Raw genomic sequence first — 16,701 nt, 5'->3', positions numbered from 1 at the left:
AAATCAAATTCCAAAATGAAATATGGGATCTTGCTCGTTGTCCAGAAGGAAATCCTGGAATCGCCTGCCTCCAGTGAAGCGAAGATTTTCTTAACAGCTGCCGTACAGCTATGAAATAAATGGCAGCATGATGAGAGTGGGCTGCTTTTGCTTGGAAAGAGTCGTGGTGGGCTGGCCTGCCACTTCACGGAGAGGACTAGCAGTCTGCACAATCACAGACCGTATGGGAATGTTGGATAAACACCAGATCTGAGAAGCTTGGGACCTCTGAGCTGGAATTTGGGGCCTCTGATGAAAAAATGCATGTGGGAGAGAGATGTTCATTGTTCTAGCTAGTGCCAGGCTCCGCTTTCAGGAGAGTGCTGTGTCAGCTGCTTGGAAGAGAACAGGTCATCTCGGTATCAAGAGACTTTCCAACAGCTATTTTGTCTCCACCTTCTCTGGGAGAGTTTAATTGTAGTACGACAAGTATTTCTTTAGTGGCAGTAATTGATTGAGCCCCACTGCAGGTTTGTGCCCCTGTGACATTCCCTTGATGCAGTGAAACAACGATTTTTGCATTTCCATCTTGCACTGAATTGAGGAACTTAAATTTTCCACCTTCCCTCCCCCTCACTCTTTGTTTTTTCCTGGATTATTTTTATTCTGCATCAGCTACCCGATCTGGTTCACCGTGGGACTGTGTGAACAGCTGAATGGGCTCAGTGGGAGGGCTGAGAACAAGGGGGTGGGGAAAGAAAGGAGAGGAAGGATGGAGGAAGAACTACTGAAGCCAACGGTTTTCCTGAGACAAATGTCAGTTTATGCTTTTAGATGAAAAGCCTTTTATATGTTCCCGAGTTGTAAGACTTACCCTCTTGTTTGGGAGTGTATGAGGCTACAAAATTATCATTGTTTTCACGTCTGTGGTATGTTTAAGGTGTGTTTAAATGGCATTGGAAGATACGATCACAGGTCAGTCAAGCACATGCATGCTAGCCAAATCTAATGTGTTAAATGTAAGTGAAATTTTGACCCCACAGCGCTTGGCATGGGCACCTGAGACTCCCAGCATCTTTATTGCAGTGTGCTGGAGACTCAAGCTCTCCAACTTGGTGGTGTTACTCTTGCTCGCTAGATAACACCTGGGTATTGGTGCACCTCTCTGTGCTGCAGTCATACTTCTCATTTCAGTGTAGCCATCCCCAAAGTTTTTAAGAATGGCAGCATGACATCATCTCTCTGTTATTATAGGGTGTTATTAATGCATGGCTGGGGACTGCGGTTTGACCTGCCCCCCATCTCGTTACATACCCCCGTTTGGAATCCAGACTCTCCTGGCGGCATACGACTCCTAATGTCCATACTGGAGAGCTGCGAGCAGATCAGTGCATTGGTCCTCTTGACGTCATAATGATGTCAATAATAATTTTCTGTCCTTTTCCTAGTGAAGAACCAAGGTACAGAGCTATTAAGGAAGCTTGCACAGAAACACGTCATTGAGTCCAGATCTGAAGCATGTAATTCAGATAATTTCACTGCAGGGGCATGTGTAAATCCTCTCTTGTCCTCTTGCTTTGTTATCGATATGTATGTATTTTGGGTTGCAGGAGGGGTTAGTGTGGGGTTTTTTGTTTTGGGGTTTGGTTTGGTTTTTTTTTTTTTCCTTTATTAACTTTTAGCTGGAGTATTTGAAGGTAACTTGAGCTGAGAGTAGGTTTAGTGGAAAGAGGTATTAAATAACCAGTAAAGATAATAAAAATGAATTTATTCTTGCAACATACTAATAGGTTTCTGTGGTCATTGGCCCTAATAAATATAGGATGGCTTCTAGCTTATCATGTTTCAGCAACAGCCAGGCAGTGGGTTTCTGCATCTTTTCCTTTCATTGTTTCTAGTTATACAACTTTATCTTCTTGTGTTTTACAGTCTTCCTTTCCTTGCCCCTCTTCCTCTTATCAGACTGCTTCAGCATTCATTAGCCTTTAATTGGGAAACGCACATGGTGGGGAGTGTGTTGTCAGCCAGCTTAGGTGTGTTTGGGGCTAGGCCTATAACAACTGTGTTGATATATGCTCTGTGGATTTGTAACATCTGTAAAGCTGTTTGCAGCTGGCTCTGGAGCCCTCAACGCAGGAAAGACATGGACTTGTTGGAGCAGCTCCAGAGGAGGGCCACAAAGATGATCAGAGGCCTGGAGCACCTCTCCTATGAGGAGAGGCTGAGAGAGTTGGGGTTGTTCAGCCTGGAGAAGAGAAGGCTCCGGGGAGACCTTATAGGGGCCTTCCAGTACCTAAAGGAGCCTACAAGAGAGCTGGGGAAGGACTTTACAAGGGCACGTAGTGATAGGACGAGGGGGAATGGCTTCAAACTGGCAGAAGGTAGATTTAGATTAGATACGAGGAAGAAATTTTTCACTGTGAGGGTGGTAAGGCACTGGAACAGGTTGCCCAGAGAAGTTGTAGCAGCTCCATCCCTGGAGGTGTCCCTGCCTATGGCAGGGGGGGTGGAACTCGATGATCTTCAAGGTCCCTTCCAACTTAAACCATTCTATGATTCTATAAAACGGAGTGAAAGCACTAAGCTTGCTTCTGCCAAAGGGGGGAAATCTGGCTTCTCCCCTCCTGTCCACAACAGAGTGATGCTCACCTACTGCATCTTCTCATTTTTTGTGGCTACCTCTTTGGCCAGATTGGTGTCACTGGCCTGTTGGAAAGTAAACACAGCCATGGAGACAGTTTTCTGCTGGGTTTAGTGGGTTTAAGCAGTTCCTGGGTCGGTGTGTGGGAGGCTGTGCTGGGGTGGCCTGCTGTCAGGGCAGGGGTGGGGGGACACCACCTGCCTGTGGCCAGGGCTGGCAGTGGTTTGGTGGCCAGCTGAGCCACATCTTAGCAGTGCCCACTTGTTGTTTTACTCCTTGGTGGCCCTTGGAGCCTGTCGGTCTGTGTGTTTTGCCTTTCAGTCATGGTGAATAAAAGGCACTTGATAAGAAATTGTGGAAAAGGGACTTTTAAACTCTTTAAGCATCTTTTTTTTAACTAGTGAGACTTTGGATGAATATGAGAGATTTTCCTTTCACTTGCATCTAGTTGTTGTTTTTAAAGCAACTTTTGATGTTTAAACATCTTAACTTTAATAAATAAAGAGTACTTAATCTCTCCACAGTAGGACAAGAAGAGAATACAGTGGTTGCTGTTACTGTTTTTACTTCAATTTGTAAACTACTCCTGAGCAGTTTGGGGTCACTTTAAAGCATGGCTATCAACTGTTGGAGGTTGCCGCCTTGTAGTTCTGCACGTCTTCTGCAAACAAGTAATCTGTTAAGTCAGTGTTACTTCTGCTGCCAAGTAATGAGTTTTTGCATTGTATCTTATTGCTTTCCAAGATCATTATTTTTTAAACTGCCAAACAGATAACTGACCCAGCCCTTCAGCTGCTTTGCCTGGGTTGCCCGTGAGGTTTAGATAACTGGAGCTGTTGAGAAAGGTGCTTTTGTTAAGATATTACAGTTCTAGATCTTTAGTATCTCAGAGCTTACTGCCATGGATCTAATATACAAAGAGGCCCTGCTTCAAAGTGGTTTTTTTTTTTTTTAAAAAGTCTGGTATGATTCCTCATCTCCTCTTTACTTGTAAAACCAAATTTGGTCTGTTGGACTGTCTGTTGTTAACAAGAACTAATGAGTTTCTGCTGTAATTATTTAATGCGTAAGAAAGCATTTCAGCAGGGAAACACATCGAGGAATTTTTCACATTAAAAAAGGCACAGCCTTCTTTTAAAAGGAACTTTGTTCAACCACAGTTCAAAGCGGGTTGAACCCTGGTTCCTAAAAGAATAATTTAATTTATTCTCCATTGCAGATGGCAGGTTTCTCATGTCCAGTAGGATATGGGATGCAGCTGTTTCTAGAGGTTAATACGTTGTGAGGTCCTTAGAGTTGCTGCTGGATATTCAAACATAACAAAATCTAAGCTTTAAATATATCTGGCAACCTTTTTATTTTCATATATTTCACAAATTTTCTTTAAATATACAGTAAAGCCTAAGATGAATTTAAGGAAGAAAGTGTTCTTTTTGGAAGCATCAGGAAACGCCTTGTCTTCTCCCCTGTGCTGCTTCTGCACTTCTTGCACACCAGTCTTTTTTGAAAGATTCCTGATGGATTAAAAAACACTATTTGATGCCTTGTGACGCATGGAAACCATTCTTACCTCAGCAAAGAATTCAGCCCATAAACACAATAGCCTGTGTACTTCTGATTTACTTGTTTGCTTCACAAAAAATACCCTTGAAATTTCAGTTTGACCTCCATGAAAAATGTTTGTGTTTAGTTTTAAGTTCTGATGGTTGGATGAGACCTAGGCCTGACTGAACAGAGGACACCCCTTGAGCAAAGCTTCTTATCCTATCTTGGGTGATTGGTTTACTGCCAGTGTGGGGACCTGTCCTTTAGGAACATCTCCATTGCCTGTGGGATTGGAGTAATGTGTCTTGTGAGAAACGTGAAGACTTCCTCAATTTGTTATCCACTTAAGCCATAAGGGAAGGCTTAAGTCTTGAAGAATGAGGTTTTCTTCATGATCTGCAGAATGAAACATCTGTTTGTTTTTCCTATATCACTCCTAACTAAACCTCAGTTTCTGCTTGCTGAAGTCAATGAGGAGGTAGATGAATCACTTCTAGGGGAAGGACCTGTGAAGTACCCGTGAAGCTTTCAGGCTGTGTAGCCCAGCCCAGAAGGAACCATGTGCGCAGTCTCCTTTTCCAGTTCTTTGGTTGGATCGTCTTTAGGAAGGAGTGTTCCTGAGATAATTTTTACTTGACATTGATCAATGCAGTAAAGACAAGAAGTTAGTTGGCAGCTTTAAAGTGAGTTTGCAAGCGACAGAAAAATTTTAGGTTTCTCCAGTCTTTTACATGTGTGTTGCTCGCAAGCTGTTTAGTCTTCGTGGCGCCTGGGATTTCACAGCTCGCGTTCTGTGCATTGCCAGATCACCAGTCGTGATCTCTGTCAGATGTGGCCCATAGTAATGTTTCTGTTAAATTCCACATGATATGCTCTGGTTAATTCGGGGACTTTATGCTTTTATGCAAGATGTAGGGAACAGACGATACTTGACCAAGCATAAAGTTTGTGTGGTGTGAGCAGATGATTCCTGATTTAGCACAGAGCTTGTCCCTACAGAGTTAAGTTGTCAACATCTCAGCAAATTATAACCAGCCAAGTGAGACAATTTCTGTGGATGTTTCTTTTGGTAGTGGTGTAGATTTAAGAAACGCGAGCTCACAGCCACTTGTTACTGTCCTAATGTTTCTTCCTTAGCTGGGCTTACACAGCTTGGCGTGGCTGTGCAGCAAAGCCGATTAAGGAATCAGTTTGGTTGGGAGGCAGTTTTTTGACTCAGGTGAGTTCCTAACCAGGTTTACTGCATGCGTGCCTGCCTCCTCCCATGCAAGGAGAAGCTGTCACAACTTGAGGGGGTGGTATGAGAGGGCGGGGGATGAATCAGCTTCACTGGCACTCTTGTTTGAAGAAACATCTGTGAAACTGTGGCAGGAGTTGATACTGGATCTGTATTTTACATTGTGAAGCCACGATGGGTTTGATCTGGCACTGAAACCCCTACTCCTGGACTTAATATACTGTCATACCATGGCCTAAGCAGCTAATTCAAGTTGACTAACTGAAGTCAAACATTGCTCTTAAAACGAACCCAAACAAAAAAAAACAGCTTTTTTTGTTGTTGTCTTGTTTGTTTCTTGAGGGTGATACCAAACTTGGTTCCCAGTACTTCAGAGGTTCTTGTTTTGCAACTCTTGAGATGCTTGTGGGGAACATAAAGCTGATTTCTTGTCATCTTCTGTGCTGCCTAAATATCTTTTGGAAAATAATGTTTTTCTTATCTGTCCTTCGCAATGAGAGTTGCAATGGAACAGGCTGTTCTCTTGGCTGCTGGAGAAGAACATTGTTAGGGTGCAGTCTGAGGATACTCCTCTCCTATGCCCCCCGCCCCCTCCAAAATACTCCCCCATGATTTAAGGAGTTCTCTTCTTACTAGTTTCTCCATCTGCTCAAATATTTCTCTGGCTCTTCTGTAAATTAGACCATCCTGGTCTTCTGTTACAACCCACCTTTGGGGAAAGGTTTTTATTTTTTTTAAAGCCTGGACTGTTTCCCTGAGCTGGTTCATGGTATTGCCCTACAAAGAGTTGTACTGGAGCAGCTGAAATTACGTAGGCTTACAACTTTGCTGCTGCAGAAAACGTTGTATAGCTACATCCTTGGGAACTGAAGTGGCAGAAGAGGTAAGGCAGAACAGGCATTGTGTCCAGAGCACTTCAAATCATGCTTAGATATCTCAGGTAAAGCAGAGAATAAAGAAATGGTTCTCCAGGAATATTTAGTGTATTCTTGTCCTGCAGGAAGCTGGAGTGTGGTGACTTAGTGAACCTACAGGGTCAGGGCCACATGCAGATGTGCCTCAGTTATAGCTGGGATATTGGGAGTGCATTAATTAAAATGGGTTTCCTTGTAGTGCCATATAATTGATTTCTAGTAGCAGAATTGCTTCTTTATCCTCAGGGTAGTACTTCGGAAGCTTAATTTTATTTCCAGGATTCTCACAAACTCTCTTTTCAAGTCTTGTTTGTACACAGTCTCCTTACCTAACCTTTAAGCTGTCATCCCTAGTAGCAGTTACTTCAGTGTGGCATAGTTCTTATCTAAGAAGAGTGACCCACGAAGTACAGCTGACACCTATAACCTCTTTTTCACAAGTACCAGCAGATTGCTGTCCTTTGGGTTTTTCCACAGATCATTTGCAACTGAAAACAGCCAACAGTGCTGTGAGGAACAGAAACAAGGATGTTGACTTGATCTAAAATTTGTGTTCTTTCTTCTGTGAGGTGGTTCTTCCCTTTCTTCTGCTCCCACTCCTTTGTAATTTTGCACCTTTACTGGGAAAGGTACTGTATGTATGAACTCTGTGCCTTGTCCAGAGCTGGTATCTCGAGTCTCTAGATTGCTGCTAGGCAGAATACCTGCCACCTTCCCTGGCAGAGAGGGTAAACTTTTGGGAACTCACTCGGTCATAATGAATCAGATCAGAAGATAATTGAGCCCAGGACCTGCCTGGAACAGCACTGACAATAGAGGTGTTGCGAGGTGCATAAGAAAGCAAGCATTTTTGATAATTCCCCCAAATGCTGCGGAATCTCCAGTGACTTGCTTTAAAACCTAGTCTATTAATTGTTTCTGAAACGGGAACCATTTCATATCTCTGATTGTCTGTCTTGCCTTTCTCACTTTCTCTTGTAGTTTTAATATCTCTGTTTTCAAGATAGGGAACAGTGATCAGAACTTAATTATCTTTGAGACTTCTGTCCCTCTGTGAAATGTTTGAAATCAGACAAAGGGTTCAGGAGTTAATAGGGAAGAACTACTGCATGGATAATGGAGTTGCATAAACCTTGTTTCACTAAGAATCAGGCAAAAAAATGATATGAGGTAGGTGGACAGGAATTTTTCTTCCCCCCTTTGACATAATAGAAAACAAAGAACAGAAGACCTTTGGGAAGTTCCAAATCCCTTAATGTTTCAGAGTTTAAACTGGATCAGGCAACCATCAGTTTTTCCAAGCAAGTTGAGTGTCATTAACTTATATGTTGTGGGTTGTTTTTTTTTTTTTTTTTGCCTCCCAAAAGAGAATATTTCTGAGCTTGAGTAGAGTTCTGTGTGGTAGATATTTGAGTTTCTGTTCATAACCATTACAGGTCCTTCATAGGCTTGGTTTTGCGTATATTTGTTAGGGTTTTTTTTGTAGTATCTCTTAGTACGTGAGAAGAGCTTGCACTGATGAAAGCTTGTATCAGGTTTTTTTATAGGTCTGTGTATAATCCATAGTCCTGTTACATGGACCTTGCTATGAATTGCTTCTACTTTAGGATTACAGCTTGAGGAATATTAAACCTGGATTTTCGAGGCAAGTCGGGAAAACTGATATGTGGGTTTCATCTCAAAAAAGCAAAGTTATTTTGGCTGTTCCCTTCTAGATACAAGTTCTGCACATTTGAAAGAAAATATAATATAAACATTTTGTGTACCACATGAATGTGTAGATAATCCTTGTTTCTTGAGTGTTTTACAGTTTGGGAATTTTTAAGGTGAGATAATAAAAGCCTATTCCTGCTTCTTGATGTTCATGGCTTTGATCATGTTCTCCAGGGCAACTCAACTTTAGAAATAAGAGTGTAGTCATTAGAAAAAGGGATCAATTAACAAACTCAAGAAAACCAACTACCTGTTTCTTACAAGTATGCTGACTCTGGGTTAAAGTATGATATTAAAGTATGTTAAAGTAAGGTACTGACATTTGCACTGATTATCAGCTTCTACCTGTTTTCGTACAGGTGCATGCTTCATAGGGACTTAGCAAAAATTACACGGGTTTCTTACTTGTGTATTTTTTCACTTACCTTATGGGAAATATATGCCTCCTCATACGCTGGATTTCCAATTCAGTTTTGGGCCAGTTTCTTTCGGTAAACCCCAGTTTTCAAATTATTCAGCAGCTTGGTCTGCCGCTTTTTTTTTCCTTCTCACTGCTGGGGGCCAGAATGGTGTCTTGTTCTATGTTTTATTATTGAAAATAAGAGTAGAAGCTGGTATGAGACTGAGAACATGGACTTCTGCCATGCGTTTTGGATATGTGAGGCTGAACTTCCTTTAGTACAAAGCAGTCTTGAGCGGTGCTTATGCATGTGTATGTGTGGAGATGCATGCTTGGATTTTGATTGTCGTTATAGCGGCTTTAGTTTATTAAATGTAGCTGAGTTGTCCTTTCCTTGCACGTATCCGGACTCTTCTCTTTACAGCTCTAGGGTTCTTTCAAGTCATGTTTTTCTTGGAGAAGGGGTGGAAAGGGGAAGTTGAGCTGAACATACTGCATATCCTCGTATATGTACATCTATAAATTCATTTTTTAAGAGGTTTTACAGTATATTATACAAGCTGATAGAATCTAGAGAATCTCTATGCTTGCTTACCACTAAAGTGCTTGGCACATGGGTGTTAGGATGATGTATTTGCTTTTCAATATCTAGGATGATGTCTTCCTGGTACATCCCTATAGGCTCAGGATTGTACAGCCACCCTTGTTATGCTGTCTGCACACCCTGCAGGAGGGTAGAAGCAACTTCCCATTGTAAGGGTGGTTTTGTAGGAGAAAAAAAAATAATTTACGTAATTACAAAACAGCATTGTAAATTAAGTTTTTCTGTACATATAATTTCAGTGTGTAACTAACTAGACACAACTGCTATTTTGGAGGGACTGCGCTCATATAACTCCCTACATAGGCCACCTCTCAACACCTACTGAACCTGGAAAGCTATGGGAGCAAGCAGAGGAGTCATGCTATAGAAAGTCCCAAGTGAAGACTATTAACTGCTAGGCTGAAGGAGGAAATCGTAAAGGGAAGGGTAGGGCTGAAACAGTTCCTTTAAGAGACTTGTCTGGCTCCAGTCTAAGAAGCTGCAAGTACATCAGGAGAATTTGACTGTGGATCGCTTTGCTTGTGCGTAAAGCCATCCCACCCTCGTTGAACCGAGTTTGCAACGTCTGTAGATGTGATGGTGACCTAAAACATTTGATTGATTGCCAGAGCCTGCTGGGTTCTGTGACTGGTAGCTCTTGAAGATGGCAGCCTTCCTTGCTGAAGGAGGTCTTGTCTGTTTTTACCCAACTTGGGACTGTTTTCATTGTGTGTTTAGAGACAGGGTAGTCACTGTTCTGGATGGACGTGCACACATTGAGTTGAGCTATCGTTGCTAATTTATATCTGGGAAGTTTCCTGCAGGCTTTGGCCTTAAGGAAGTGGTGCAGTGGTGTGTTAATCTTGATCCGTTGGTGAAAACCGGGCTTTCTGCTTTAGCAGTGAGAACTTGTTGCTTAGGTAATTTTTCCGTTTTCTTGTGGCTAAGCCTTTTCATTGAGATCAGGCAGCTAATCTTGGGAGCATGTTGTGTGAGCAGTGGATTCTTCTCACAAGCATAGTCCCTTTTGAGATGTGTATCTTGGTTAAAGATTTCAGTCAAGGGTTATTTGTTTTGATCTCTATCCTCATAAGCCTTTTGACTTGGTCACTGTGCTCACAAGAGCAAAGTTAACTTGATTTAACTGGGATACCTCAAACTATCCGTAGTAAATTCAGTGATGGTTTCCTGTTAACTGTACGGAGTGGAGATTTCTGCAGGAGATGGTGCTTGCTTTTGCCATGCCCCTCACGAAATGACTATAGGTATTTCGGATGCTTGTGTGCTTGGGTTGTTGCTCTATTTTCACTCCTTTTTTTCTAGGGAGTTGGATGGCAGTAGTGGTGTTGCCCATAGCGCAGCAAGCTAAGGACGAGGCAGCCCGTATCCTGTGCATCCAGTAGCCACAAATACTGCTGTCCAGTAAATACGAACTGAACTTGTGCTGACAGCATATCTTTAATGCCTTTGTCGATCTGTGAAAGACATTAATTGTAAATACCTGGTTCACGTATGCTGCTAGGTGTATTGGACCTCATAATTCTTACAGAAACAGAAAGTTTTGCTTTTCTGGTAATGAAAATATTGTGCTGGTAAGGCTTTCTGTGTTGAAACTCTGTATGTTCTGTAACCAAACGTTTTATCAGGTGACAGCTGCTATCATTGATGCTGTTTTTTGAGCAGCCAGAAGGCAAGGGAACCTGGGCTCTGCCAGGTGAGATTGCTTGACTTATAGGCTGAAAGCAGCATTAGCCTTTCCAGCCTCCTCTTTCACAAGAACATAGACCAGGAGGGATTGTATTATCCGAGACGTAAAATGATTGACGGTTTCAGTACCAAGCTGCTGAATAATTTGAAAACTGGAGCTTACTGAAAGAAACTGGTCCAAAATTGAATTGGAAACCCAGAATATGAGGAGACATATATTTCCCATAAGATAAGTCGTAAAGTAAGCAGGTCATCATAAGTTTACGCACTCTCTTGACGCTCATCTTTAATTCAGGGCAGTAGCTTTGTGGATTGGGCAGAGGAAATATTTGCAACTGTGAAGTTACTTCTTTATCACATGTCTGGAAATGCCCATTGTAGCCAACAGTGGTAGTGAGTGTGGGCAAAGGAAGGCTTCAGCCTCCCTCATGTCCTAAGTAGGTCTGTAGGCTAGTGCAGTACACAGTGTGTAAGAGACTTTTGGGAGGTAAGGTAGGGAGCATTCAGCGAGGTCGGTCCTCAGAAAGTGCTTGTAGCTTGAAAGGCAAATTTAAGTTGGGAAGGATAAAAATACTTCTGGGCATTTTTGCAACTTGATCACCTAAAAGCCCATAAGGTTATTAGGTAGCTCAGACATGTCTAATCTTATAAATATATGACCTCTAGACAATGTGTGTTCTTTCTTTTGCAGTACCCCCTCCTGATTTTCTTTTCAGTGGACCGATGCAGACTTAATCAACAGCTGACATGAAGACAGCAGAGGGGGAAGCTATTTTGCAGTAGTGTCTTAAAAGCATATGAGAGCAAAAAGAAAGTCCATTATGTTTATTGCTAATAGAAAACAATTATTTTACTGTCTTTGTGGAAAACTTCCATATTCTTTGGTCTGTAGGCTGTCATTCTAGTAATTTTAGCTGCTGTACTGTTGTGAGTATGCTTGTCTCTGTGTGTTATAGCAGTTCAGTACCTGTGTAATATCGTATAGCTCTCTAGTAAGTTGTGTATGTTCTCAGCTTCAGGAAAAAAAAAACGTTACAGGATGGAAAGGCTCTTCTTGGGTAGATTCACATATGTGGGTACTTCTGCTCTATAACAGTACAGGCAAGAGGAAGAAATAAATCCTGAGTTTGCGTCAGAAGGTGGTGATATACATGACGGTCCTTAGTGGCTTGTGGTATTGCCACGCTCCTTAGCCATTGCTTTAGCCTGGTCACAGGGAATTCCATAATGTGTGTGAGTGATGCTGTTAATTATGATCGTGATGTGAATGCATGACTGATTAATTGCAGTCTTGTGAATTTAAGCTGCAAGCTGTTGTGAAGGCATGGGATTGAGTCTCCAACCTTAGTTGAGGCGGGTCTGTGGTAAGGGATGTGTTTATGGCGAGTGCTGTGGGTAAGGAGACGTGCAGGACTTGTGGGGTGCAGAGTGGATAGGCTAGTCCTTTTTTTCAGTTCTGTAAGTAGGAAAACCAATAAATTAGCAAGGATAGACAGTCTGTTATGTTTGAAGAGTCTGATTCCTTTTGCTTGCTATCAGGGTCTACTTTTCTGTCCCTAGACTTTATTTTTTTTTGGTTTAGTGTACTCTTTCCTTCCTGTTCTGTGGTAGGAGCTGAGACGCATATCTTCCTGTTGTTTAGAGGTTTGTTAATTTTGTCTCTTTCCCCGTCCTCTCTTTCAGCCCAGGGCACAGAGACTCTGGCAGTTGTGTACATCTAGGATGTCTCCCCATTGACAACTGGAGTGTTGGGAGCCTGTAGAGGCTTTATGTTTTTTGATGTGTGTGCGTGTCTGCATTTGTAGCTACTGTCCTGAAAGCAAACTGGGAATAGCATTAGTTGGATAGGCAGTATGAGAAGGATGCACTTCCACGGCATGGGAGGAAGCTGCAGATGAAGGGGAAGTGCTGCTCAAGGGGGAAATGAGGTGTTTTGGAGTGTAGGGGTCAATGGAGCATGGTGCTGTACCTCCTTTGAACCTGGTCTGCAGGAAACCAGCCTTCATGGGTTTTGTTGCCTGTAGAGTGCTCTCACCTGCTAAAGTGTTGGTTTGGAGAGCGGTTTGTTGAACTTAAGATTTCCTTGTTGTACTTGTGGAACAGCAAATAACTCAAGCTTTTCTCTGTGCAGGACAGCATTTTAATTTAAGTTAAAGTATTAAAAAACTCTCTGAAAAAAATGGAAATTACCCCTTTCTGATCTGTTCACACTCTGGTTTATTTGATTTGCAGTGTGCTCTGCATTCCTTGCAGAGAGGAAGAAACCCTTTTCCAGGTAATTTGAGTTATGGGAAATAGGTCTCAATTAGTTGCATAGCTACTGGTGAAATGATTAACATAGTTGTGGGATTAGTCTAAAACATGGATGAGATGTACTGGGCTGTGCATTTGTGACATGATGAAGTCATCAAGCACTGGTCTGAGTATGCACCTCTATACTGTGTCATGTGTCAGCTCTTGAAGAATCCCATGGGACAGCTTCAGTTCTGCCTTTCTGCCAGCAGCATGCAGTTGGCTGTTTTGTGTGAGGTTCGTTTGCAGTTGCTGATCACGGAGTGTGGGTTTGGGGATGTTCCTGCTGCTGAGCAAAACAATGTTTTAGGGGTTTTCTTATTCAAAACTGTTGGATATCACCATGAGCTATTCTTTGGTAAACTAGTCATCTGTGATAAACTTGCTTTAAATCCATGCCAGATTTTACAATCAATAAACTGTAGTGACATGAAAAAAGAAGTTAATGTTCACTGGAGGTAGAAAACATGTCTGTGAGAATATATGCATATATGTGTACACAAAAAAGCTGTTAGAAAAATGATGTGAACTATGAACATTTGTAACAGTCACCTGAAACCTGTGGAATTAAAGACAAGGTTATATTTTCAAGACAGAGATTGACATTTGTTCTAGTTTTCTTTTTTTATTTTCTGTCACAGTGTTCACAAAGGTAAGATTTTTGCGTTGGCCTCAGCTAAAAGTACCTGAGTGAGGGGTAGCTGGTTGTCTTAGGAGTAATGAGAGGGGTAGGGGGAAAGAACTTGTCCTTTCTTCAGGTGGTGGAGCCTTGAGGTAAGAGGCAGCTGGTGAGCTTGGAGGCACCTCCAAGCTTCCATGTTCTCCATTGCAGTGCCCTTGTAGGGCATGGGTGGTTCTGCTGTGGGAGAAGAGATTTCTCTTTACTCTGCTGGTCTGTAAATTACTTGATGCCTGTCATTGTTATTTCAGTCAGCAGTTGTTATTGCTGAAGCTGCCAAATATCTGTTTGGTTTTGTGACTTCTGATAGAGTTGGTCATAGTAATGTTGAGCCTGTTGTTTCCCATTTTGGTGTGCTGCACAGAGTGGGTGCTTCGGAGTGAAAATTTAGGATTTTAACTATTTCTGGGACCTTTCTTTTTCTACAAAACAGATGTCTAATCTGAATTCCTTAGATGAGATCATTCTCCAGTGTCAAGCCTGCAGGGAAGTGACTTTTAAGAGGAACTGACTCTTGCAGTCAGGAAGAAAGTTTTGGAGTTGTTCAGATGCATGTTAGCATGTGTGAAGATAGATGATGATCAATCTGAGAAGTCTGGAGCACAGAACACATAAAAATATAAAAAATTGGGTGTAGTATTTCTATGCTTTATTAGCCCAGGTTACACTACGTATGGTTAGGTAACCCAAGATGCGCACTGTTTAAGTATTGGCATTGCAACCTTGTCACTCATCACTTCAACCAAGACCGTGTGGAGACTTCATTGTCAAGGTGTCTTTGCAACTCATATGACACATTTTTTTTGGGAAGACAAGACCTTGGGAAAACTTTTGTCACTCTTGGGATTGTAACCCCTGGGATTCTTGACTTGTGACTGTTCTCCCAAGGCAGCCCAGCCCTGTTGAAGGGACATGAGGGCACCTGAGTTGTTGGCAGGTCAATTGGCAAGCTGCAGTTTCTGCTGGGTCGTTTGCCCAGGCAGTCGCCGCTTTGCTCTTGCGTTTCACGCAGCAAGTAGCTTGGCCTGTTGACTCCAGGGAAGCCTCCGGATAACGTGAGCTGTAAGCGGTAGTCCGAAAAAAAAAAAAATCGGTGTTTGGAGCTTGAGTAGTGTTACACGGGGAATTGGAAGGGCTGCTGTAGGACGTGCTGGGTGAATGAATGCTCTGGTGTCTCCCCAGCCACCCGAGAGGTAAGAGGAGAATCATTAACTCTCATGCTGCAGCTCTTCAGGGGGCCCTTGGGGGGTCCCTTCCTTCCTCTGGGCTGGGGGGGAGGTGACAGCATCTCTGATCCCGACTGCCCTTTTAAAGAGCGTTTCAGGGAGCTTGTGGCTAACAGCTTATTTACAAAGGGCTACCACCGCTAAACGCCCATTCATCCTTGGAGCACCATGCTAATGTCCGCATTGCAGAAGGTTACCTGAGTCGTGCCCAGGGGCTATGGGCGTTTGTCTCCAAACACCAATGAGCTGGGAAATCGGGAGGGAAACGGTCTTAAATTTAGTAGATAGTCTTGGAAGGAATCTGTTAGATCTGTATGCAAGGTCAGCCCCCCAGGGTGGGTGACTTCGGCCTGGGAGGTGAATTCAGGCCTCTGTGCCTCACTTAAGGCTCACTTTGGCTTCTGGAGTATTGGGAGATAAAGTCCGAATCCATTCAGGACTCTTGAGCTTCTGTTTCCTTATTTCTAAAAAGGAGTTTTCAAGCTTGGAGCTCAGTAATACTAAATAATTTATACGGCACTCCTTGATGCCTCTCTGTTTTTTTTGGATCCGCTGCCTTGGGTAAAGAACTCATTTTCTTCCTGTAATTTAAGATGTTTATCCTGCTTGAAAATAGGAGTATTACTGACCTGTTTGGCTTAACTATATGGAGTTTTGTTGAGGGTATTCTAGGATAATATAGGCGTAAAAGACCAGGAAGTAGAGAAAAAGATAAGAGAGAAAGACAGAATGAAACTATTGGTATTCTAAGTAAATGGGCACTGCTGTAAGCTGAGCTGGAGGGGAAGAGGAAGGATCACATATTGCTGGTGAGAAGTGGCTGGATTTTGATAAGAAGAGGTAGCAAGTAACAGTCCTCAGTGTGATCAAAGTGGAAATAATCTGATCAGAGAGAGAAGAAAGATGACATGCTTTGCTTTCCAGGCTGGCAGTAGAGCTCCTTCTCCCCCCCTCCCCCGAGTTTATTGCCTTCAGATTGTATTTGTATATGTTCCTTATACTGGCATGGATTTTGTATTTCCTTGCTTAAAATCCTGGATTTAGTAAGAACATTTGAAATACTGCTTGTGCCAATAAATGAATTTGGTATGGTGTCCCTAGCAGGTATACATGTGAGGCTTTGATTCGATTTTTTAGCAGTTCATATTTTAAAGAGTCTTTTTTCTTTTTGTCAGATTATGTCTACTTTGAAAATTCTTCAAGTAACCCATATTTGATACGAAGAATAGAAGAGCTCAATAAGGTAAACAAATCTTTCCATCAAGTCTTTAAAGTTAATTTCATTTATGATCTGTTTGATTTGATTAAAATCAAAACAATTCTTTAGCAGTTCTCTGGTAATTAAAAGCTTAAAAATACTTTTGTTCTGGTAATTTTTTTTGAATGCTTTCAGACCTGCTAGATCGTTCTCAGTTGGTATGAAAGGACAGAGAGTGTCAATGGTAGGTCATTCTGAAGGTGATTGTGCCCACCTGTAGGGCAGGAGGTTTCTGCAATTCTTAAATTCCGTGCCAGGATCATGCAATATGAAGATAATATAACAGTTTGCTTAGAGGATGGAGAGCTTTGTAATTTGATCTTTCTTGGGGAGACTCTTGTTCAACAGGAAGGTTTGGAGCTATTACCTGCTTCCTCAGACTTTGCTGATTGTCCTTTGGGCCAGTGTATTATTTCATCTGCCAAATTTCCCTTTCATTGGATCTAAAAGGGAGGCATGACAGCTTGTATGTGGGAAGCCAGCTGAAGTCCTCGATGCTGAAATTTTACCTAGTTGAGGAGGGAAGA

At 42.3% G+C, this 16,701-nt stretch overlaps 1 protein-coding gene across 1 annotated transcript in view; it reads left to right on the top strand.

Moving 5' to 3' along the window:
- Window positions 1-16,701, top strand: part of MTA1 (metastasis associated 1) — a 94,223-nt gene that overhangs the window by 11,785 nt on the left and 65,737 nt on the right. The window contains 1 exon segment of the mRNA XM_009892890.1: window positions 16,092-16,159. Coding sequence (XP_009891192.1) covers window positions 16,092-16,159 — 68 coding nt within the window.

Source organism: Charadrius vociferus, unplaced genomic scaffold, assembly GCF_000708025.1.
Source record: "Charadrius vociferus isolate BGI_N301 unplaced genomic scaffold, ASM70802v2 scaffold39, whole genome shotgun sequence".
NCBI lineage: Eukaryota > Metazoa > Chordata > Aves > Charadriiformes > Charadriidae > Charadrius > Charadrius vociferus.
This window is presented reverse-complemented; position numbering and strand designations above follow the sequence as displayed.